Raw genomic sequence first — 24,276 nt, 5'->3', positions numbered from 1 at the left:
ATAATGCTTCACTCTTATTATCAATGTCCAGCTCACTTAGCCTCACAATTATCTCACCCACGTCAGGGTTCCCCATGTGGCTGCAGCATTCCGCACACGTTCGCCTCCAGGGAACTCTCAGGCACACATCGCCATTGCTCCCAGCCACTTCACACGTGCTGTCTGGCAGGAAGTTCCATCTCTGCAGGACCTTCCACACTGGACCAACCAGGTCCCAGCATTCACCACATGTGACCTACCCTGGCCACCTTATATGGTCTATAGCCACGCCCACCGGGTCACGTGACTATGACCTCATCACAGGTCCTTCACACACTCACATAGCTTTTAATACAGGCGTTTTCAGACACACCCCTGGGTGGGTTTGTAGGTAACTGGCCCGCCCAACTCCCAAGTTACCTAGAGACTTCTCCCTTATACCTTGAAATAACACCTCAGCAATACCACTGCTGATCAATACGCATAGCTAAGTCTCCATCTCAAAGCCACCCCCTTTGAGATACACAACCATCCTTCAGGATTCTGCCACTCATCCTCTCCCTTAGAACCTCCACACAGCGCCCCCTAGCGGACATAGTGGTTACTACACCACACTGCGCACTGGGTTAATGTGGTGGATGCAGGCTCCACAGGGAACAGCGGCGGTGGAACAGTGCTGCCTAACCCACGGTATAGAAAACAGTTGGCTGTAGGCGTTCAACCCTCCTCCTCCAGAAGCGAAAGCTTGTCGACAGAGCACAGTCACACGAGCAAAACATACGCAGCTGCCAGTGTTGCACACGAGGTGTCCCACTACCGAACAGCTAGTGGTAAGCGGCAGCAGGCTGTTTTAAAGATGATGTGTTTGGGCAACAACAGACACACCGTGGAGGTAGAGTCATGACTGGGCAGTCTACATCTTAAGCCAAGCAAGGTAGTCAGTGAGAATTGCCAGAATTTTGTGGCAGCCATAGCCCTTGCAAAACTCAGACACATACCTTGCCTGGCTCACACCTTGAACCTGGTGGTGCAGTGCTTCCTAAATAATTATCCGGAGTTAACAGCCCTGCTCCATAAGGTGCGAAGACTGTGCTCGCACATCCGTCACTCGCCCGTACACTCCAATCGTATGCAGAAGCTGCAGCGATTGCTCCACCTCCCCAAGCACCGACTAATCATAGACGTTGCAACAAGGTGGAACTCCACCATGCACATGGTTGAGAGGCTGTGCGAATAGAGGCAGACTGTAATGCATTTGTGGGAGGATACACGGGCAGGCAGTTTGACGGCAGACATGGAGTTGTCGGGTGTGCAGTGGTCAAAGCTGAAAGAACTCTGTTAAGTCCTTCAGTGTTTTGAGGAATGCACACGGCTGGTAAGCGCAGACGACACCATCATAAGCATGAGCATCCCATTTATGCATCTGCTCATGCAAACTTTAAAACACATTAAGGATCAGGCGTCTGCAGCAAAGGATGAGGAACAGGAGGAGGGAAGCCTTGATAACAGTCAGCCATTGTCAGCGAGGGCAACTGACCTGGACGAGGTGGAGAAAGAAGAGGAGGAGGAGGGGGATGATTATTTTAGGGAGGAGAATGCTTCTCAGGGGCAAGGGAAAATGTAGGCGTGCCAAGGTCAGGTACAGGGTTTGTGCGTGACTGGAGGGATGTGGATTTGCCAGAAAGTGCTCCTCCACCCACCAATGGCAGTGCATCATTGACACCTGGAACATTGGCCCACATGTGTGATTATGCCTTGCGGATCCAAAAAAGGGTCCCCCGCATTGCCAAAATGATGAAGGATGACGACTACTGGTTGGCCAGCATCCTCGATCCTTGCTATAAAGGCAAATTACAGAACATCATGCCACAGGAGATCCTAGAGCTAATATTGGCTAACAAACAAGCAACTCTGGTAAACCGTTTGTTTGAGTCAGTCCCAGCACACAGCAGCGGTGCTGGTTCTACCACGAGCCGTACTGGGCCAAATGGAAGAGGTGTTCGTGGTGCACACAGCCGAAGTGGCGTTGGAGACAGGGGTTTCATGACCATGTTGTGGACTGATTTCTCAAGTACGGCTCACAGGACTGGTAATACAGAATCGATTGCAAGTGACAGGAGACAGCAGTTGTTAACTAAGGTTACAAAGTACTTCTCCCATATCGATGTTCTCCCTCACAGGTTATTCCCCTTTGACTATTGGGCCTGTAAACTGGACACCTGGCCAGAATTGGCACAATATGCCTTACAGGCGCTTGCTTGCCCTGCTGCTAGTTTGCTATCTGAAAGAGTCTTCAGTGCTGCTGGATCAATCCTGACAGAAAAAAGGACCCGTCTGTCGACCCAAAATGTTGATGATCTAACCTTCATTAAAATGAACCATGCATGGGTTTCAAAGGATTTTGTCCCACCTTCCCCTGATGACACATAGGTTGCCAGAAAAATGGCTCGCTTTTGTCCGCCTCTTCCTCGGACTTCTCCAATTAATCCATTTGCAGCTGCTGAATGTCCAGCCTACACATCAACATATGCCATTTTTTCAACCTACCTAACTGGGCTGCCCCCCCCAAGGCCGGGGTCACCACCTGGCGCACCTGGGCAAGTGCCGTTGTCCTGAACAGGTGGGCGGGCCTACTCTTGGGCGACAGCACTGGCACAGGGCCCCTCATAGTACAATAAAGTGTCTCTGATGGTGGGGGTGCCCACTCGCCGTCAGACACACCAGCGTTCTATGAGGGGCCCTGTGCCAGTACCGGCGCCCACGAGTGGGCCCCTCTGCTTGCTCAGGGCCCCAGCACTTGCAATACTTACCTCTCCCTGCTCCACCACTGTGTAGTCTGGGCAGTTAAATCCTTCACAGGGATGGCCACTACAAATTTTGTGAACTGATCGATGATGGTTAAGACGTAGCTATGGCCTGTCCTGCTGGGCTCTACCTTCAGATGATCAATGTCTACCATTTGTAATGGACGTCGACTCACAATCGAATGCAGTGGTTCATTATGATCAGCTTTCACGGTTTTCCTAGTCAGAGACGTGTGACATTCCTGCCACCATTTTTAATTTCTCCTCTCATGCCAATCCAATATAATCACCTACGGCCTGTGGCTTCTGTCTTTTGCACTCCAAAGTGACCAGACAGATCATGATAGGCAGTGAGGACCATGTCTACATCTCTCCCTGTGATCACAATTTGATGGAGACGAGTAACGGTGATGGGATCCACGCTACTGCGATACAGCAACCCTTTCTTTACAAAGTACCGTTTTCGCTGTCTCCACAGACAAAGTGTCATGTCGGACACTGTTCGCACCAGGGTGTCCGGCAGACAGCGGAAATACCCCATCCTACCACATGGTTCTCAGCGGCGCTGGTTGGTCTTCGGATCCGGCTTGGATTGGGTTAACCAGGTTGTCATTCTGGCTGAGGGCTTAGCCACGCCCTCTGTCTTTAAATTGCCCTGTGTGACTATGGGCGTCGCCGACTATAGCTCTTGCCTTGTGCTAAGCGATACCGGTCTGGAGTGGTGGTCTAAGGAGCATACAGTTGCTGGTGTAGTATATTCCATTGTTGCCATTTTGCCTCCCTGTGTTGTATTATTTGGTTGCCCTTGCACATTACTGTATTCCCCTGTGTGTACGCGGTGTGGTGCATTTCCGTTATCCCTGTCCATACTTATTTGCGGGGTCTGGTGTTTGGTCTCCTCACTGGGTGGAGGGTGGTGGGTTCAGCTTAGGGCTGGACAGGAGACAAGGACAGGGTGGAGGCCCTGGCAGGCACACCTTCAGTGTAAACCCTGGGTTGAGGGACAGACAGGGTTTCCCCTAGTCTGAGGGACACAGCAGGGGCCCCAGGGGTTTCAGCCTAAAGTTACCTAGGCTTCCCATGACATTATAGTCGGCCCAAAAAGAAGTAGAAAAAAAAAAAAAGGAATTATTTACCATGGATCCTATAGTCTCCATAACCAAGCAGCTGGGGGCTCTGTCCATACAGGTCACTGAACTGAGTGGGGTGGTCCAGCATCAAGGCCTCTCAGTTCCTGCTGTGCAAACTGAGGCAGCAGTCAGGGCAGCTGAACCCAAGTTGCCTCTTCCTAAACGATTTTCTGGTGATCGCTGTAAGTTTGTTGTATTTCGTGAATCCTGCAAATTGTATTTTCGTATGCGTCCACTCTCCTCAGGAAATGAGGCTCAGCGTGTGGACTTGGTAGTTTCCTTGCTGAGTGGTGATCCACAAGTTTTCACTACCTTCTGATTCAACTGCATTTGAGTCCGTAGCCCGTTTTTTTTTCTGCTCTGGGTTTAATCTATGACGATCCTGACAGACTGGCGTTAGCAGAGTCTAAAATACGCTCTCTACTCCAGGGTGAGCGACTGGCGGAGGATTATTGTACGGAATTTCGTCGCTGGGCTGTGGACACGCAATGGAATGACCCTGCACTAAGGAGTCAATTTTTGCATGGGGTTTCTGAAAGGGTTAAACAAGCTCTGCTAATGTATGAGACTCCCGCTTCTCTGGAGGCTGCTATGGTGCTTGTAGTACGCATTGATCGCCGTTTTCGTCAGAGGTCGCAGGAGACATTGCCTGTGGGGGGAGGGGCAGTCTCTGGTGAGGTCGCCTCAGGTGAATCCGTGGAACCTATGCAGATCGCTGGTATATCACATACACATAATAACAAGCATAAATGTCCCTTGCCCAGAAAGCAAGGGGTCTGTTTTTTTTGTGGCAAAAAAGGACATTTTATTAATGCTTGCCCCCGGGTACCTAAGAAAGACGTGCCGGCGGAAAACTGCTAGGCTCAGAGGGTTTGGAGGAGTCTAGTCTGAGCCTTTGCATATCCTCCGTTGTGGTCTCCCTGTGTATGCTCCCTGCCAAGGTAGTTATCGGGGGCCAAGAGCTGTCGATTACTGTATTTGTAGATAGTGGTTCAGCCGCTAATCTCATTGATGAAAAGTTTGCGCGTACTGCGGGATTTAAGGTGGAGACACTGCCTAATCCTATCCGGGTGGTTACCATCAATGCCTCCCCTCTCTCACAAGGGGAGATTAAAGAGTTTGTGGCTGATGTAAAACTCCACATTGGGGTCCTACACTCTGAGCAGGTAACATGTAAGGTGCTCAGTAATTTACCTGCTCAGGTTGTTCTGGAGTTCTGGGGTTTCCATGGTTGTCTATGCACAATCCGGTGATTGATTGGAAAACCCAGGACATAATTCAGTGGAGCAGATACTGCCAGGAGAGTTGTCTGGCCACGTGTATCTCCGCTGTGACTCCCAGCATCCCGGAGCCACTGCTGGACTTTGCTGATGTATTTTCTGAAAGAGGTTGTTCAGAGCTGCCACCGCACCGACCCTATGACTGTGCTATTAGGTTAAAACCGGGGGCCAAGTTGCCAAAAGCCAGGATGTTTAATATCTCAGATCCTGAGAGGCAAGCTCTCAAAGAATACATTGCAGAAAGTCTAAGCAAAGGGCACATCAGGCCTTCATCATCTCCATTGGCGGCGGGGTTCTTCTTTGTCAAGAAGAAAGATGGCGGATTACGCCCGTGTCTGGATTTCAGGGAACTCAACCAGATTACGGTTCGTGACCCCTACCCGATGCCACTGATACCCGATTTGTTCAACCAGGTGTCTGGTGCCAAATGGTTTTCCAAGCTTGACCTCAGGGGGGCGTACAATCTCATAAGAGTCTGTCAAGGGGATGAATGGAAGACAGCATTTAATACCCCTGAGGGTCATTTTGAGAATTTGGTGATGCCATTTGGGTTGACGGGCGCGCCAGCAGTATTTCAACATTTCATAAATGATGTCTTTTCTCATCTCTTGGGGAAATTTGTTATTATATACCTTGATGACATTCTTATTTACTCACGCGACCGTGATCCACACATAGAGCATGTTAGGCAGGTGTTGCAGTTGCTCAGGGAAAACAAGCTCTATGTCAAGCTTGAGAAATGTGTATTTGTCGTCCAAGAATTACCTTTTTTGGGTTATGTAATTTCCGCCTCAGGGTTTAAAATGGACACCGCTAAGGTGCAAGCGGTGCTGCAGTGGGATCGGCCTGATAATCTCAAGGCGCTTCAGCGATTCCTGGGCTTTTCCAGCTATTATAGGAAATTTATTAAGAATTTTTCTATGATTGCTAAGCCGCTCACCGACATGACTAAAAAAGGTACCAATTTTTCTGACTGGTCTGAGGCTGCTGTGCGCGCGTTTGAATTCCTCAAAAACAGTTTTGCTTCAGCTCCCATCCTGGTTCAGCCTGATGTCTCCCTACCATTTACCGTGGAGGTGGATGCATCTGAGGTTGGAGTGGGGGCGGTACTGTCTCAGGGTCCATCCTTGGGCGAATTGCATCCGTGTGCCTACTTCTCCAAGAAACTGTCGCCGGCCGAGCGTAATTACGATATTGGTAACAGGGAATTGTTGGCCATCAAGTTGGCATTTGAGGAATGGCGACATTTCTTGGAGGGGGCTGTCCATCAGATTACTGTTATAACAGACCATAAGAATCTGCTTTATTTAGAGTCTGCTAAACGCCTGTCCCCCAGACAGGCTCGCTGGGCGTTATTCTTCACCCGGTTCAATTTTTTTGTGACATACCGACCAGGTTCTAAGAATACTAAGGCGGACGCCTTGTCCAGATGTTTTCCGGGTGGAGAGCCACGTGAGGATCCGGTGCCTATCCTCCAAAAGGGAGTTGTGGTCTCGGCTCTCACGACAGAGGTTGAGGCAGAGATTGCTGATGCTCAGGAGGAGGTACCGCCGGATCTGCCTCCTAATAAATCGTTTGTGCCACTACACCTACGCTTAAAAGTGTTAGGGGAACATCACGATACTGTCCTGGTGGGTCACCCAGGAGTTAAGGGCACGCTGGAACTTGTATCACGTCGTTTTTGGTGGCCCAAAATCCGGCAGGACGTGGCCTCATATGTCAGCCTGTACCACGTGCGCACGGGCCAAGACACCACGCTCCCGTCCTGCTGGCACATTGCATCCTCTCCTTGTGCCCGGTAAGCCATGGACTGAGATTTCCATGGATTTCATTACGGATTTGCCCTCCTCGGCTGGGAACACGGTCATTCTGGTAATAGTTGATTGGTTCTCTAAAATGTCGCATTTCGTTGCTTTGCCATCTTTGCCCAATGCGAAGACCCTTACTCAGGTATTTATTCGCGAGGTGGTCAGACTTCATGGTGTCCCGTCTGACATTGTATCTGATAGAGGTACACAATTTGTGGCAAAATTTTGGAGAGCTTTTTGTTCACGCAGAGGGATTAAATTGTCTCATTCGTCGGTTTTCCATCCTCAGTCGAATGGGCAGACTGAGCGTATGAACCAAAACCTGGAACAATACTTACGCTGTTTTGTGTCTGACAATCAGGAAGAGTGGTCGGCGTTTCTTCCTCTGGCTGAATTTGCGATAAACAATCATTATCAGGAATCGTCTGGGGAATCTCCTTTCTTTTGTGTTTATGGTCAACATCCCCAATTCTGTACCTTGCGCCAAGGGAGCTCTGCGGGCGTCCCTGAGGAGGACCAGTTGGGAGCACAATTGTCATCCGTTTGGAGGAGAGTAAAGCAGCGCTTGCTGAATGTAGGTTCTAGGTATAAACGTGTGGCTAACGGTAGACGTGTGCCTGGTCCGGACCTGTGTGTGGGTGATTGGGTGTGGTTGTCTACAAGGAACATCAAACTCAAAATACCATCGCTTAAGTTGGGGCCAAGGTTCATTGGTCCTTTTAGGATCTCCGCAATTATCAACCCTGCGGCATTTCGTTTAGAGTTACCTGCCGTATACAAGATACATAATGTGTTTCACAAGGCGTTACTTAAGAAAGTCGTGGGTGCTGTTGATGTTTCTCCCGTGCCACCACCTCCCGTTTTGGTGGATGGCACGTTGGAGTTTGAAGTGTCCAAGGTGGTTGACTCTCGGGTAGTGCGTCGCACTCTACAGTACCTGGTCCACTGGCGTGGCTATGGTCCTGAGGAGAGGACTTGGGTGCCGGCCTCGGACATACATGCGGACCGACTGATTACAGTGTTTCATCGCCGCCATCCGGACAAGCCGGGTCCTCGACCTTGTGAGGTTCCTGGGGTCCCTCGTAGAAGGCGGGGTACTATCATGTCGGACACTGTTCGCACCAGGGTGTCCGGCAGTCAGCGGTAATACCCCATCCTACCGCATGGTTCTCAGCAGCGCTGGTTGGTCTTCTGATCCGGCTTGGATTGGGTTAACCAGGTTGTCATTCTGGCTGAGGGCTTAGCCACGCCCTCTGTCTTTAAATTGCCCTATGTGACTATGGGCGTCGCCGACTATAGCTCTTGCCTTGTGCTAAGCGATACCGGTCTGGAGTGGTGGTCTAAGGAGCATACGGTTGCTGGTGTAGTATATTCCATTGTTGCCATTTTGCCTCCCTGTGTTGTATTATTTGGTTGCCCTTGCACATTACTGTATTCCTATTCCCCTGTGTGTACGCGGTGTGGTGCATTTCCATTATCCCTGTCCATACTTATTTGCGGGGTCTGGTATTTGGTCTCCTCACTGGGTGGAGGGTGGTGGGTTCAGCTTAGGGCTGGACAGGAGACAAGGACAGGGTGGAGGCCCAGGCAGGCACACCTTCAGTGTAAACCCTGGGTTGAGGGACAGACAGGGTAGTCTGAGGGACACCGCAGGGGAGCCGGGGTTTCAGCCTAAAGTTACCTAGGCTTCCCATGACACAAAGTAATTGAGGGTCAGCATGGCTTCTGCGAATTCTCCCGGGAGGTTTTCCCGTGATTAGTAATTCCAAAATTTCTGCAATCACTCGACTTTCCGTCTGTACTTGTATCCATCTAGTTTCCTGTAGCGGAGAGTCTGGACTGGCTTACTGAGACTGAAATATATACGAAGATTTAAAAGTACCCCAACACTTTATACTGGTGTACGCTTCAAATACATTTCCCTTTTTCTACTTTTTATATTCTGGTGTAATCCATACTGAGCCTGTGAGAGTTTGTGTCTGACTCTGGTAAAATATAAGGAGATTTAAAATGACGCCAATATTGTATGCAGCTGTACGCTTGTAATACATTACCCTTTTTTAACTTTTTATATTCTTGTCTAATCCATACTGAGCCTGTGAGTGTCTTTGTCTGACTCCGGAAATATATACAGAGATTTACAATTACCCCTAGACTGGATACACCTGGTATCTGCTGATATAGTACCTTTTTTCAACATTTTGGATTACGGTTAAATCCATACTGACTGAGTGAGCGTCTGAGGGTGACTCCTGAAATACAGTCAATACGGAGTGTGTATAAAAGCCCTCACCGCCGACCGCCATTTTTCTTCTGCCCATCTTTACAGTAGGGAGAGGTTGCTGACACTGTTTATCATTAGGGAGACACTTAGGCCTGTAAACAGAAGTTCTTATGTGCTTGTGCTGAACGCAATTGTTGTGTACAGTTAGTGTGCAGTGACAGGGGAGGATTTTCTTGTGTGCAGCAGCGCTAGTTATTAGGCTGCCTGCCAGTGACAGGGAGGATTTTCTTGTGTGCAGCAGCGCTGATTATTAGCCTGCCTTATAGCAGTATTGCTGTGTGTACACTGCTGTGCAGACTGCTTTTTACACAGCACTAATACTTTTATAAGTTTTTTTCTGCACCGTGAATGAACATTCATTATTTCCCACACCGTATAGAGCTGTATGCTCGTCACACACTACCGTGTACCGGCTGGTATCACGGAGAAATCCCGACTCTATGAATTGCATAAAAGGCGACTGGCACTACCAGAAATGGGTGAGATTGTTCCTTTAACTTCTTTTGAACTGTTTATTTGGACCATTTTTCTTGAGCTCCACATGATATGTATTTAAAATTGGTGGGGCTGAGTTTGTCCAATTTTTGATATCATTGAAATATAATTTTGATCAAAAGAATGTACAAGCCATCCCGCCATGTCACGGCAACCCTTGTGGGACAGTCCCTACTCTAGTATTTAAAACCTTTTCACTTGCCAAGTGACGTGAATGTGAACAAGGATCGAGGGACTGAACCACTAGTAAAAGCATAGGCCAGACTGGATAGCTTTCCCAGCTCAGAAAGAGGGCGGTCACGCCATTATATGCACTGAATGCACAATGAAATGATTCTAAATACAAGAGTTAGGACTGTCCCATAGAGGTTGCCGTGACGTGGCGGGATGGCTTGTACATTATTTTGATCAAAATTATGTTTACGAAATACCCTTATTATTATTATTATTATTATTATTATTATTATTACTACTATTATTACTATTACTGTTATTATTATTATTATTATTATTATTATTATTATTATTATTCATTATTTGCAGTTTATTTTTTACTTTTTATTTCAGGATATTTGAGTTTGTTGCTTTTTGTTTTCTAACATTAAAGTAGAAGGTGTAGTAAATGTGTTATATAGAGGCTGAAAGTCAAAAGTTCAAAACATTGTTACCCCTTTGCGCATCAGTGTAGGAGGCCATTTGGGGCTCATATTGTATATAGGAGGTTATGTGGGGACTCATCCTGCACATAGAGAGGCTTTGTAGGGGCTCATACTGTACAGAGAGAAGCTTTGTGGGGGCTCATACATTATATATGGTGCTATGTGGGTGCTCATACTACAGTATATATAGAGAGGCTTTGTAGGGGACTCATACTGTATATAGAGAGGCTATATAAGGGCTCACATTGTATACAGGGGGTTGTGTGTGGGCTCATACAATATATAGGGGGATGTCAGCATACTTAATTCTGCTCAGTATTAAATGAGATCATTATTTTATACTAGATGATGGCCCGATTCTAACGCATCGGGTACTCTAGAATATGGCCTACCATATCAATACCAATCTACCATGATCGGCGCTCACAGCAGGGGTCTGGTTGCTGCTGTGTGTCACACTGAGGCTAAGTACCCATGTTGCAGAAATGCTGCGGAAATTTCCACAGCATTTCTGCAACTCCCACCGCGGGAAAAACTCATGCGAATTCGCATGCATTTTACCACGGAAAACATGCATTTTTCAGGCGATTTTTGCGTGCAGAATTCAAGCGCATTCCAAGCGATTTGAATCATCGCTTGGAATGTGATTGACAGGTTGGTCACACTTGTCAAGCTTAGTGTTGGACAAGTGTGATCAACTTTTTACTATTGATGCTGCCTTTGCAGCATCAATAGTAAAAGATAGAATGTAAAAAATAATAAAAAAATTTAAAAAATGGTTATTCTCACCTTCCGACCGCCCCCGATCTCCTCTCCACGCTCCCGGCATCTTCCGGTCCCAGTAATGCTTAGCGTGAAGGACCAGAGATGCATTACTGGGACCGGAAGATGCCGTGCGTGTGGTGAGAGGAGGGAAAGAGTACGGGGGCCGTAGGAAGGTGAGTATATCACTATTCTTTATTTTAATTCTATTTTTTACAGGTTTATGGTACCCAAAGCCTGAAGGAGAGTCTCCTCTCCTCCAGACCCTGGGTACCATTCGCACATTGAGCGCTGTGCTGGTCATCTCCCAGCTGCGTCACCGCTGACCTCCGTGCAGCAGGAGATGACCCGCGGCAACCGACTGTAACGGTGGCGTGCGTCATTCGAATTCCGCGCCAATTCGCGGCCAGACTGCGCCAGTCGCTGATTGGTCGCGGCCGGCCACGACCAGTCAGTGACGCGGGATTTCCGTTACAAACAGACAGAATTAGACGATTATATAGTAGATTAATAGAAATTGTAATAATATGTTAATTTTAATACTGAGCAGAATTAATTATAGGCTATGGCTCTCTAAAACAGTAAAGGTCTCTTATGTGGCCCCTCGAGAAAATAAATTTCCCACTTCTGCTGTAGGATATCCAAGTCCCTACACATTATATTATAGCATAAGGGCATATTGATGAATACAATAGGACTTACAAATGATTATTATCTTGTGTGTAATGTATCACTTTTTCCACAATTACACTTGGTGTAGTACTATAATTACTATTAACAATATATTTCTTGCTTCCTTACATTTTGGCTATATTTTGTTTTACTTGAGCTGAATATCTGTAAATTATAACTCTTTTTGTGATTTGGTTATTATCTCTAGATCTTTATCTGAGGTCCCATTAAGGCTATGTGCACACGGTGCAGATCCGCAGCGTTTCAGGCTCTGTGGGTCTGCAGCAGATTTAGCTGCGTTGTACAGTACCATTGTTCAATGGTAAACTGGAAAACGCTGTGCACATGCTGCAGATTTTTCCGCGTGGATTTGCTGCGGATTCAAATCCGCAGCATGTCAATTCTTTGTGCGGATTCCGCTGTGGTTTCGCACCTTCTCCATTGTAGAGGTGTGAAACCACAGGGCTAAACCGCAGCCTAAACCGCAGATAAACCGTAGGTCTTTTGACCTGAGAATTTACCTGCGGATTTTTCCAAATCCACGAGGAAAAATCCGCAGAACCTAAATCTACGTGTGCACATAGCTTAACCGCCAAGCTAATGGGTGGATCTGAGAATTCTGCATTTCAAATCTGACCATGTTGTGTTTACATGTTTTTCCAATGTATAAGCTAACTTGCACATTCCATATACTTCCCAAATGAGGTATCCAGTGGTACACGTCACAGCAAAGCTGGCGAATTCGAATTTTAAATTGTCTGCTTATTTCTATTTACTTATGGTTAGTCAATTCCTTATGGTATGTCCAACCCTGAATCAGGGAAATATGTCTTACATGAAAACATAAATGTTGCCAAATATATTATGCCATTCATTCTCAGTTTATAAAAATTAGAAGCCAAAATTGAGAGTTCGTCTTGGTTTACACAGAGGCTGACCAATGATTCTAGTTATCTTATTCAGTGGCCGATTGCCCATCTTTTAATAAGCATACATAGGATCACTTTCTTATTTTGTTTTTTGTGTTTTTTTTAGTATATAATTACTGGATCTTTTACAATCAGTGCTGAAAAAAGGCAGAGTATCCCTCAGGTGAGTTCCTCTTTATTTTTTAAATATGCACATGAAATATTTCCTGATAAAGATGTAACAAATAGTGATGAGTGAGCATGCTCACCACTACTTGGTGCTCGCCCAAGCATCTCACTACTTGAGATGCTCAGAGCTCGCCGAGTATTTCCGGGGTTACTCGGCAGGAGCTCGGGTCCCCTCCCTGCATGTTTGGCGCTAGAGAGCCAATAAACATGCAGGGATTGTCTGCCATACACTGTAATGCCACAGCCATGTTGGTTTTGCATTACAGTGACCGGCTGGCCACACAGCGTCATCAGGTCTATACCAGACTTGCTCATCACAGTCAGCTCTAGAATCAGGCAGTGTAGGGAGAGTTGCTGCTGAGCTAGAGAGAGATTTGCTTGGTTCTAACTTAGTGTGGGTATACTAACAGTCCTTCTGAAGGCTTATAAAGCTGTATAGATATCAGTGCTAGGCAGGCAGGCAGTGTATGCGGAGACTGCAGTGCACATAGCAATCCAGTTCTGTCTGCTGCTGCTGCTGCTACCTATCACAGATATTTCTAGACATAGCCCGAGGTATCAGGGGCCAGGAATAATTTTGTTGCAGCGTGTTATCAAATTTATTGACAGTTTTCTGATAAAAAAATTATTAAAGCAAAATTATTGACAACAGTTTGCTGGTAAATATAGTTACATACAGGCCAGCTATTTCAAACTGTGGTTTTCCATCACACGGATGACATATAAGGGCGCTCCAAATTCAACCATTTGTAGTGAGCGTGGAAAATATTGTCCTTCATTTAAAATGGGCAAGTTGTGTGGCAAGGGTCGGGGAACTAGATGTGATGGTGATGATGCATGCAGAGGCCAAGGCCCCGTGGGCCGTGGGCAGGCTGAATTTGTGCCACAACAAACATCCACATCTTCTCGCCTGACCTTCCTGGCCCAATTACTAGGGGACCGCAGCACACCACTACTGAAAAAAAATCAAATTTTCCCCACAAATAAGTTTTAAATGCAAAATATTGCATTTACAAGGGTAACAGAAGAAATGGCCCCAAACAATTTGTTGTGCAATTTCTCCTGAGTACGTTGATACCCCATATGTGGGGGAATACCATATTGGAGGCACAATGCAAAGCACAGAAGGGAAGCGGCGCCATATTGGAGTTCAGCTTTTGAGGGTGCCATGTCACATTGGCAGAACCCCTAAAGTGCCAGGACAACAGAAACCCCCTATATGTGAGCTCATTTTACAAACTACACTCCCCAATGAATTCATCTAGGGGTGCACTGATCATATTGACACCACATGTGCCTCACAGAATTTTATACCATTGAGCAGAGAAGAAAGAATAAATTACATGTTTACCACTATACTGTTGTTTTAGCCCCATGTTTTTAATTTTTCTAAGGGCTAATAGAAATTTTTTTTATAACAAACTGAGATTCATTTTTTCCTGACTTCGCCAATATCCTACATGTAATCGAGAAACATTTTTCAGGCATAGTGCAAAGCTCAGAAGGCAAGGAGCACCAGATTTTACTGTTATGGTTTGCAGGTGCCATGACCCACTGGGAGAGCCCATGAGTTGCCAGAACAGCAGAACCCCCACCATAATTTACTCCATTTCACAAACTACACCTCTCAATGAATTCATACCCCAGGGGTGCAGTGATCCAGTGATCATATTGATACCATGGGTGTGTCACAGAATTTTATGTGAAAAAGATAATATCCAGCTCAACGATATAGTGAAACCAATATTTTATTCACCATGCAAAGTGACAGATTGAGGATAAAAGCATCAGCATAATTCAGGATGGAAATGCGATATCAACGCGTTTCTGGTGAACTAGCACCCTTAATCATAATTATTCCCCTTGTGGAATTTATCTACGGGTGTAGTGGCGATTTTGACTCCATGGGTATTTTCCAGAAACAAGCAGCATGCTGTATGCTGTAGTGAACACTACTCTGTAATGAACAGCACACTGTAGTGACCAATGCGTTGCAGTCACCAGTATGGTGCAGTCACCAGTACGTTATGCCCAGCCCGTGCATCTGGAGACATGCACCCGTAAGTTAGGCGGGCTCTCATCACTACAGAAATGCCAAAAATGGACGATATATGTGGTTTAAGTACACTGTGGGGCTCAGAAGGGGGGGGCATTTGGATTTGAGAACGCAGAATTTGCTGAATTTCTTTTGGCGGGTGAGGAACCATTTCCCTTTTCCAGAGCCCTTGTGCTACCAGTAACGTGGAAGCCCCCTATATTTCCGTTAACAGATGACAGACCAGAGTGATGACTTGGTTTTTTGTGGATTGAGTAGAAGATTTTATTGGGAACATTTTACATAGCGTTTGGGATCATATTTATCCGGCGCTATATGCTGACCAATTACTTTGGAGTTTTCATCTAAATCTCTGAGTGACGTGATTCAGATGAAACCCCCAAAGGATCCCTTCACTATTATGAGGCAGTAGAGTTACTCTGGACTCCGTCTGGCCTCTCGTCAGCGGTGTCCTTCTTTTCAGAAGTGCACAAAACTTTGTCTGACGGCACTTTTATGCAATCCTAAAAAGACGGACACCGCTGGATCACAGGTCAGACGGCATCCAAAGTGCCTCTATCTGCCTCATTATAGGGAATCTTCCGCCAGAGGTTCCATCTGAATCACGTATTTCAGAGATTTACATGGAAACCTCGGTGTAAGCTCTCAGTACAGAGCGCAGGATAAATGTGTGCCAAGCCTTACTGTGATCTTTGGGAGGCAGAATGAAAAAAATCAACAGCATGTGAAGAATTTGGCTTTATTTATTTTTTACGCCATTCTTCATGTGGTATTCTTCGAGTCGGTAAGATTACAGCGATACCATATTTATATCAGGTTTTTATGTTTGGCAGCTGTCCAACACTAAAAGACACTTTATTACAAAAAATAGTTATGGTATCACCCCATTTTGAGAGCTATAATTTTTCCATATTTTGGCCCACAGAGTGATGTGAGGTCTTGGTTTTTGCGGAATGAGTTGACATTTTTATTGGTACCATTTTTGGTCACATGACATTTTTTGATCGCTTTCTATTTCGATTTTTAGGAGGCAGAATGAACAAAATCCAGCAATTCAGGAATTTCTTTTGGGGTGGGTTTATGCTGTCCATGTGTGGTAAAATTGTTAAGGCAGTTTTATTCTTCGGGTCAGTATGATTACAGCGATACCTCATTTATATAGTTTTTTTATGTTTCGGAGCTTTTATACAATAAAAACTATTTATAGAAAAAATAATTATTTTTGCATCGCTTTATTCTGAGAGCCATAACTTTTTTATTTTTTTGCTGATTAAGCTGTATGATGGCTTGCTTTTTGCGGGACAAGATGATGCTTTCAGTGGTACCATGTTTATTGCTATCAGTCTTTTTGATCGCTTTTTATTCTGCTTTTTTGTTCGGCAGTATGATGAAAAAGCATTGTATTTTGCCTTGTTATTTTTTTTATGGTGTTCACTAAAGGGGTTAAATAGTGGGAAAGTTTTTATAGGTCGGGTTATTGCGGATGCGGCAATACCAAATATGTATACTTTTATTGTTTATATTTTTTTTTCAATCAAATATTTATTTAGCGATACAATATCTTTTGACTTTTTTATTATTTTTGATTTTTTTAAAAATATTTTTCCAATTATTTAGAAAAATTTTTTTACTTTATTCTAACTTTTTTACTTAGTCTCACTATGGGACAATAATTTTTTGCAGGCTGATCACTTCTACAGCATGGAGATGCAGCAGCATCCCCATGCTGTAGAAACTGTCAGCTCTGCACTGACAGACAAACTTGCTCATCATGCATTTGGCATGATCAGCAAGTTTTCTAGGTGTGGTGACTAGGGTATCGCCATGACAACATTGGATCACCATGGCAATGATCGGTACCCCGTTTCATGCCACGGGGTCTCCTATACAAAGGCAGAGGGGTGTCATGAGCCATGCCGGATTATGACAGGTTTTGGAAAAAATAACCTTTTGTTCTAGTTTGCCCCCGGTGATGCACTCTGCTGCCTGGTGCTGCAGCAGAGCAAGATAAGTGTTTTTGGTGTTTCCCCTGTTTGTATTTTTCCCTGGTGTGTATTAGTACAGCGGTGGGGCCAGTGCCTGCACCACCCAGCTCCTTAGCAAGGGATAGGTGTAGGGTGTGCTAGGGTGATAGGTATCCTGATCGGCGTCCGGTGCGGAACCGGCCTAGGGAACGTTAGGAGTAGAGTTGAGCGAAACGGGTCGAAAAATTTCAAAAGTCGCCGACTTTTGGCAAAGTCGGGTTTCATGAAACGAAACCCGACCCTAGGATGAGGTCGGCCACGAGGTCGGCGACTTACGCGCCAAAGTCGCATTTCAAAAGTTTGTTTTGCGCTCTTTTTCAGCCAATCAGGATCCACGGACACTGTGGGCAACGTGATGACATAGGCAGGGGTCACCACCATCTTTCAGAAGGGCATGCAAGTGATTGGCTTGCTTTGGTGGGCGTCACAGGGGGTATAAAAGGGCGTGCACGCCGACCGCCATCTTACTTCTGCCGATATCAGTATAGGGAGAGGTTGCTGCTGATTCTGTAGGGAGAGCGTTAGGCAGGGAAGAAGACAAAAAAACTGCTTCTGCTGCTAGCGATTTGGCCTGCACAACACACCAGTCACTGTGTGTGCAGTGCAAGGGGAGGCTATATAGTGGTGTATCAGTGGTGTTGGTTGTTGGGCTGCCTTCTAAGGCTTCCTGACATTCCTGCATTGCTGTTTACCCACTGCTCCGCAAACTGCTTTTTTAAAAGCAATCCCAATTTTTTTTTTTTGTCCTGCTGAGAAGAAAAAAAAAAACTGCTTCTGCTGCTAGCGATTTGGCCTGTACAACACACCAGTCACTGTGTGTGCAGTGCAAGGGGAGGCTATATAGTGGTGTATCAGTGGTGTTGGTTGTTGGGCTGCCTTCTTAGGCCGGGGTCACACTGGCGAGGAATACGGGAGAGTGAGAGGCGCAAAAAGCACGCATTAGACACGGACCAATGATTCTCTATGGGGTCCCTCGCACCAGCCGTATATTTCTCATCCGTATTCAACGCTCCGTGCCACTCGCAGCATGCTGCGATTGTCAGCGTACTACGCCCGTAATACGCCAATGCAAGTCTATGGGTGCGCAAAAAATACGGATTACACACGGACCACACATGTGACTTGCGAGAAATACGCACCCGGTGTCTTTTAGCAAAGCCGGCAATTCAGTGCGCTATACAGTAAACTCACACTGACAGGTTTAATAAAGAAACGAAAGAATAGATATAGACACATATAATACACATATATATATATATATATATACATTCCTGCATTGCTGTTTACCCACTGCTCCGCAAACTGCTTTTTTAAAAGCAATCCCATTTTTTTTTTTGTCCTGCTGAGAAGAAAAAAAAACTGCTTCTGCTGCTAGCGATTTGGCCTGCACAACACACCAGTCACTGTGTGTGCAGTGCAAGGGGAGGCTGTATTGTGGTGTATCAGTGGTGTTGGTTGTTGGGCTGCCTTCTAAGGCTTCCTGACATTCCTGCATTGCTGTTTACCCACTGCTCCGCAAACTGCTTTTTTAAAAGCAATCCAATCTCCCTTATCCTCTAGTCACTTTTGTCACAGCTGTGCCATCGAGCCTGTGACATAGCGCTCAGATATCAGTGGGCCTCACACAATCCAAAAGTGTCCAGTGTCCACAAGTATGTGCAGAAATTCAAAATCTCCTTTATCCTCTAGTCACTTTGGTCACAGCTGTGCCATCGAGCCTGTCACATAGCACTCAGATATTCATTGGGCCTCACACAATCCAAAAGTGTCCAGTGTCCACAAAGTGTGTGCAGAAATTCAAAATCTCCCTTATCCTCTCGTCACTTTTGTCACAGCTGTGCCATCGAGCCTGTGACATAGCGCTCAGATATCAGTGGGCCTCACACAATCCAAAAGTGTCCAGTGTCCACAAGTGTCTGCAGAAATTCAAAATCTCCCTTATCCTCTCGTCACTTTTGTCACAGCTGTGCCATCGAGCCTGTCACATAGCGCTCAGATATTCATTGGGCCTCACACAATCCAAAAGTGTCCAGTGTCCACAAGTGTGTGCAGAAATTCAAAATCTCCTTTATCCTCTAGTCACTTTGGTCACAGCTGTGCCATCGAGCCTGTCACATAGCGCTCAGATATCAGTGGGCCTCACACAATCCAAAAGTGTCCAGTGTCCACAAGTGTGTGCAGAAATTCAAAATCTCCTTTATCCTCTAGTCACTTTGGTCACAGCTGTGCCATCGAGCCTGTCACATAGCGCTCAGATATCAGTGGGCCTCACACAATCCAAAAGTGTCCAGTGTCCACAAGTGTGTGCAGAAATTCAAAATCTCCCTTATCCTCTAGTCACTTTGGTCACAGCTGTGCCATCGAGCCTGTGACATAGCGCTCAGATATTCATTGGGCCTCACACAATCCAAAAGTGTCCAGTGTCCACAAGTGTGTGCAGAAATTCAAAATCTCCTTTATCCTCTAGTCACTTTGGTCACAGTTGTGCCATCGAGCCTGTCACATAGCGCTCAGATATTCATTGGGCCTCACACAATCCAAAAGTGTCCAGTGTCCACAAGTGTGTGCAGAAATTCAAAATCTCCTTTATCCTCTAGTCACTTTGGTCACAGCTGTGCCATCGAGCCTGTCACATAGTGCTCAGATATCAGTGGGCCTCACACAATCCAAAAGTGTCCAGTGTCCACAAGTGTGTGCAGAAATTCAAAATCTCCTTTATCCTCTAGTCACTTTGGTCACAGCTGTGCCATCGAGCCTGTCACATAGCGCTCAGATATCAGTGGGCCTCACACAATCCAAAAGTGTCCAGTGTCCACAAGTGTGTGCAGAAATTCAAAATCTCCCTTATCCTCTAGTCACTTTGGTCACAGCTGTGCCATCGAGCCTGTGACATAGCGCTCAGATATTCATTGGGCCTCACACAATCCAAAAGTGTCCAGTGTCCACAAGTATGTGCAGAAATTCAAAATCTCCTTTATCCTCTAGTCACTTTGGTCACAGCTGTGCCATCGAGCCTGTGACATAGCGCTCAGATATTCATTGGGCCTCACACAATCCAAAAGTGTCCAGTGTCCACAAGTGTGTGCAGAAATTCAAAATCTCCTTTATCCTCTAGTCACTTTGGTCACAGCTGTGCCATCGAGCCTGTCACATAGTGCTCAGATATCAGTGGGCCTCACACAATCCAAAAGTGTCCAGTGTCCACAAGTGTCTGCAGAAATTCAAAATCTCCCTTATCCTCTCGTCACTTTTGTCACAGCTGTGCCATCGAGCCTGTCACATAGCGCTCAGATATTCATTGGGCCTCACACAATCCAAAAGTTTCCAGTGTCCACAAGTGTGTGCAGAAATTCAAAATCTCCTTTATCCTCTAGTCACTTTGGTCACAGCTGTGCCATCGAGCCTGTCACATAGCGCTCAGATATTCATTGGGCCTCACACAATCCAAAAGTGTCCAGTGTCCACAAGTGTGTGCAGAAATTCAAAATCTCCTTTATCCTCTAGTCACTTTGGTCACAGCTGTGCCATCGAGCCTGTCACATACGGCTCAGATATCAGTGGGCCTCACACAATCCAAAAGTGTCCAGTGTCCACAAGTGTGTGCAGAAATTCAAAATCTCCCTTATCCTCTAGTCACTTTTGTCACAGCTGTGCCATCGAGCCTGTCACATAGCGCTCAGATATCAGTGGGCCTCACACAATCCAAAAGTGTCCAGTGTCCACAAGTGTCTGCATAAATTCAAAATCTCCCTTATCCTCTAGTCACTTTGGTCACAGCTGTGCCATCGAGCCTGTCACATAGCGCTCAGATATCAGTGGGCCTCACACAATCCAAAAGTGTCCAGTGTCCACAAGTGTCTGCAGAAATTCAAAATCTCCCCTGTCCTATAGACACCTTGTACCTTGTTTTACATTACTATATAGTTTGTTGGATTTTGTCTACATTTCTACCAAAAATGAGGAAAGCTGGTGGAAGAGGCCGTGGAATTGGGCGGGGGTTGGCAGCTGGTAATGATGGTGTTGGTGGTGGATCTGATGGTAGTGGCAAGAGCAAAATAGGACCGAATGCAGGAGGTGTTGAGCCTGCGTCATCGTCTGGCTACATAAGGCCTCAAACACTTAGTTTTCTAGGAGTTGGCAAACCGCTTTTAAAGCCAGAGCATCAGGAAAAAGTTTTGTCTTACATTGCTGACTCAGCCTCCAGCTCTATCGCCTCCTCTTCTTCAGTTGTAAAAAGTAAAAGCACTGAGTCGTCATTGGAGGCTCATGTTCATGAACCACACCTTTCCTTGTGTCCTTCACCCCAACCAAGATTGAAGGATGACGCAGGCCATACTACTGATTACTCCATGGAGCTGTTTTCACATACCATGCCTGGATTATCAAGTCAAATGGTGAATTACCCAGGCCAAGATGAATCTGACATGGAGTGCACTGATGCACAGCCGCTAATGGATGATTCTGCTGGTACATTCACTCAGAGCACTACATTGTCCTCGCAGTGTACAGAGCCAGATTCTGACCCTGATGAGACTCAGGTGCCCTTTCCCGCACACTATACCACCATACACGGTGACACAGAGGAAGGTGCACATGACATAGAAGAGGAGGTGATGGATGATCCAGTTGTTGACCCAGATTGGCATCCATTGGGGGAAGAGGGTGCTGCTTCCAATAGCTCAGATGAGGAGCATCCACAGCAGACATCGACATCGCAACAGCTGTTATCTGGCAGGCCCGGAGCACTCCAAAGACAGGTTCCAAACATCAAAAGAGTTGCTGGACAGCTTGTCCAGAGGGTCAAAAGATCACAGCGTGCTAGGCCGCAAAATGTCTGCCAAAGTAGGAAGAGTGCAGTGTGGCACTTTTTTGACCAAAATCCTCATGATCAGGCCAAGGTTATCTGTAAGAAGTGCGCAAAGACCTTTAGCCGAGGGAAAAATCTGAAAAATTTGAATACCAGTTGCATGCTTAGACATTTAACCAGCATGCACTTGCAAGGGTGGACACAACACCAAACCTCAAGTGCCACATGTGCAACTGATCACAACGAAGGTAAGGGCGGCACGGTGGCTCAGCTGGGGTCCTGGGTTCGAATCCCACCAAGGACAACATCTGCAAGGAGTTTGTATGTTCTCCCCGTGTTTGCATGGGTTTCCTCCGGGCACTCCGGTTTCCTCCCACATTCTAAAGACATACTAATAGGGAATTTAGATTGTGAGCCCCATCGGGGACAGTGGTGATGATGCGTGCAAAATGTAAAGCGCTGCGGAATATGTTAGCGCTATATAAAAATAAAGATTATTATTATTATTAAGGTAGTCAGCAACGCTACATTGTTTCCCCCACTGTAAGCCCACCGGTTAGCACAGCAGCAAATGTTGAGGTGTCGTTGCAAGGCCACAGCAGTCAGGGAATCCTTCTGTTATATCAACGAAAGACTGATTCTAGGCCATCAGAAAGAACACCAACTCCATCACCATCATCAACCCTCTCTCAGTCCGCCCTGTCCACCGCTACTTCCACCATATGCAGCTCTCAAGTCCAGCTCACCCTCCCAGACACTATGAGTAGGTCAAGAAAGTACTCAGTCTCTCATCCACGTACACTGGGTTTGAACGCCCACATTGCCAAACTAATCTCGTTTGAGATGATGCCCTTTCGGTTGGTGGAAAGCACAGCTTTCCGCGAACTCATGGCCTATGCAGTACCACGCTATGACCTACCCAGTCGCCACTTCTTCTCTCGCAAAGCCATCCCAGCCGTCCACTATCATGTGAAAGACCGCATTGTCCATGCACTCAAGCAGTCAGTGAGCGGAAAGGTGCACCTCACAACTGATGCATGGTCCAGTCGGCATGGCCAGGGCCGTTACGTGTCCATCACTGCGCACTGGGTTAATGTGGTGGATGCAGGGTCCACAGGGGACAGCGGTGGTGGGACAGTGCTGCCTAGCCCACGGTATAGGAAACAGTTGGCTGTAGGCGTTCGACCCTCCTCCTCCTCCAGAAGCGAAAGCTCGTCCACAGAGTGCAGTCGTACGAGCACTCCATCTGCAGCTGCCACTGTTGCACACGATGTGTCCCCCTATCGAGCAGCTAGTGGAAAGCGTCAGCAGGCTGTGTTGCAGATGATGTGTTTGGGCGACAGACACACCGCCGAGGTGCTGGCCGAGTACTTGAAGCGACAAACTGAGTCATGGCTGGGCAGTGTACATCTTGAGGCAGGCAAGGTAGTTAGTGATAACGGCCGTAATTTTGTGGCAGCCATAGCCCTTTCAAAACTCAGCCATATACCTTGCTTGGCTCACACCTTGAACCTGGTGGTGCAGTGCTTCCTCAAAAATTATCCGGAGTTAACAGCCCTGCTCCAGAAGGTGCGAAGACTGTGCGCGCACATCCGCCGGTCGCCTGTACACTCCGTTCGTATGCAGAAGCTGCAGCGATTGCTCCACCTTCCCAACCACCGCCTCATTATCGACATTGCAACAAGGTGGAACTCCACCCTGCACATGGTGGAGCGGCTGTGCGAGCAGAGGCAGGCCATAATGCATTTGTGGGAGGATACACGGCCAGGCATTTGAGAGCAGACATGGAGTTGACAGGTGTGCAGTGGTCGAAGCTGAAAGACCTCTGTAAAGTCCTTCAGTGTTTTGAGGAATGCACACGGCTGGTAAGCGCAGACGACGCCATCCTAAGCATGAGCATCCCACTTATGCATCTGCTCATGCAAACTTTGACGCACCTTAAGGAGCAGGCGTCTGCAGCCAATGTTGATGAGGAGGAAGAGGAGGAGGGAATCCTTGATGACATTCAGCCATTGTCTGCTCAGGGACCTCTCCTGGACGAGGTGGAGGAAGAAGAGGAGGAGGATGATGGGGATGATTACTTAGGGGAGGACGATGCATCTCATGGGGCAAGTGAAAATGTTGGCGTGGCAAGGTCTGGTACAGGGTTTGTGCGTGACTGGAGGGATGTGGATTTGCCAGAAAGTGCTCCTCCACCCAGCACTCTCAGTGCATCATTGACACCGGGAACATTGGCCCACATGTCAGATTATGCCTTGCGGATCCTAAAAAGGGACCCCCGCATTGCCAAAATGATGAACGATGACGACTACTGGTTGGCCAGCATCCTGGATCCACGCTATAAAGGCAAATTACAAAACATCATGCCACAGGAGAACCTTGACCTAATATTGGCTAATAAACAAGCAACTCTGGTAAA

At 46.7% G+C, this 24,276-nt stretch overlaps 1 protein-coding gene across 2 annotated transcripts in view; it reads left to right on the top strand.

The window, feature by feature from the left end:
• Positions 1 to 24,276, top strand: part of LOC141069328 (membrane-spanning 4-domains subfamily A member 4A-like) — a 111,464-nt gene that overhangs the window by 45,609 nt on the left and 41,579 nt on the right. For both annotated transcript variants that reach the window (XM_073558792.1, XM_073558793.1), the window contains exon 4: positions 12,909 to 12,965. In XM_073558792.1, coding sequence (XP_073414893.1) covers positions 12,909 to 12,965 — 57 coding nt within the window. The remainder of the gene's footprint in view (positions 1 to 12,908; positions 12,966 to 24,276) is intronic.

The sequence above is a fragment of the Dendrobates tinctorius genome, unplaced genomic scaffold (genome assembly GCF_039654945.1).
Source record: "Dendrobates tinctorius isolate UK_male_01 unplaced genomic scaffold, ASM3965494v1 ptg000258l, whole genome shotgun sequence".
NCBI lineage: Eukaryota > Metazoa > Chordata > Amphibia > Anura > Dendrobatidae > Dendrobates > Dendrobates tinctorius.
Note: the sequence above shows the minus strand (reverse complement) of the source record. Positions and strands in the feature narration are given on the sequence as shown.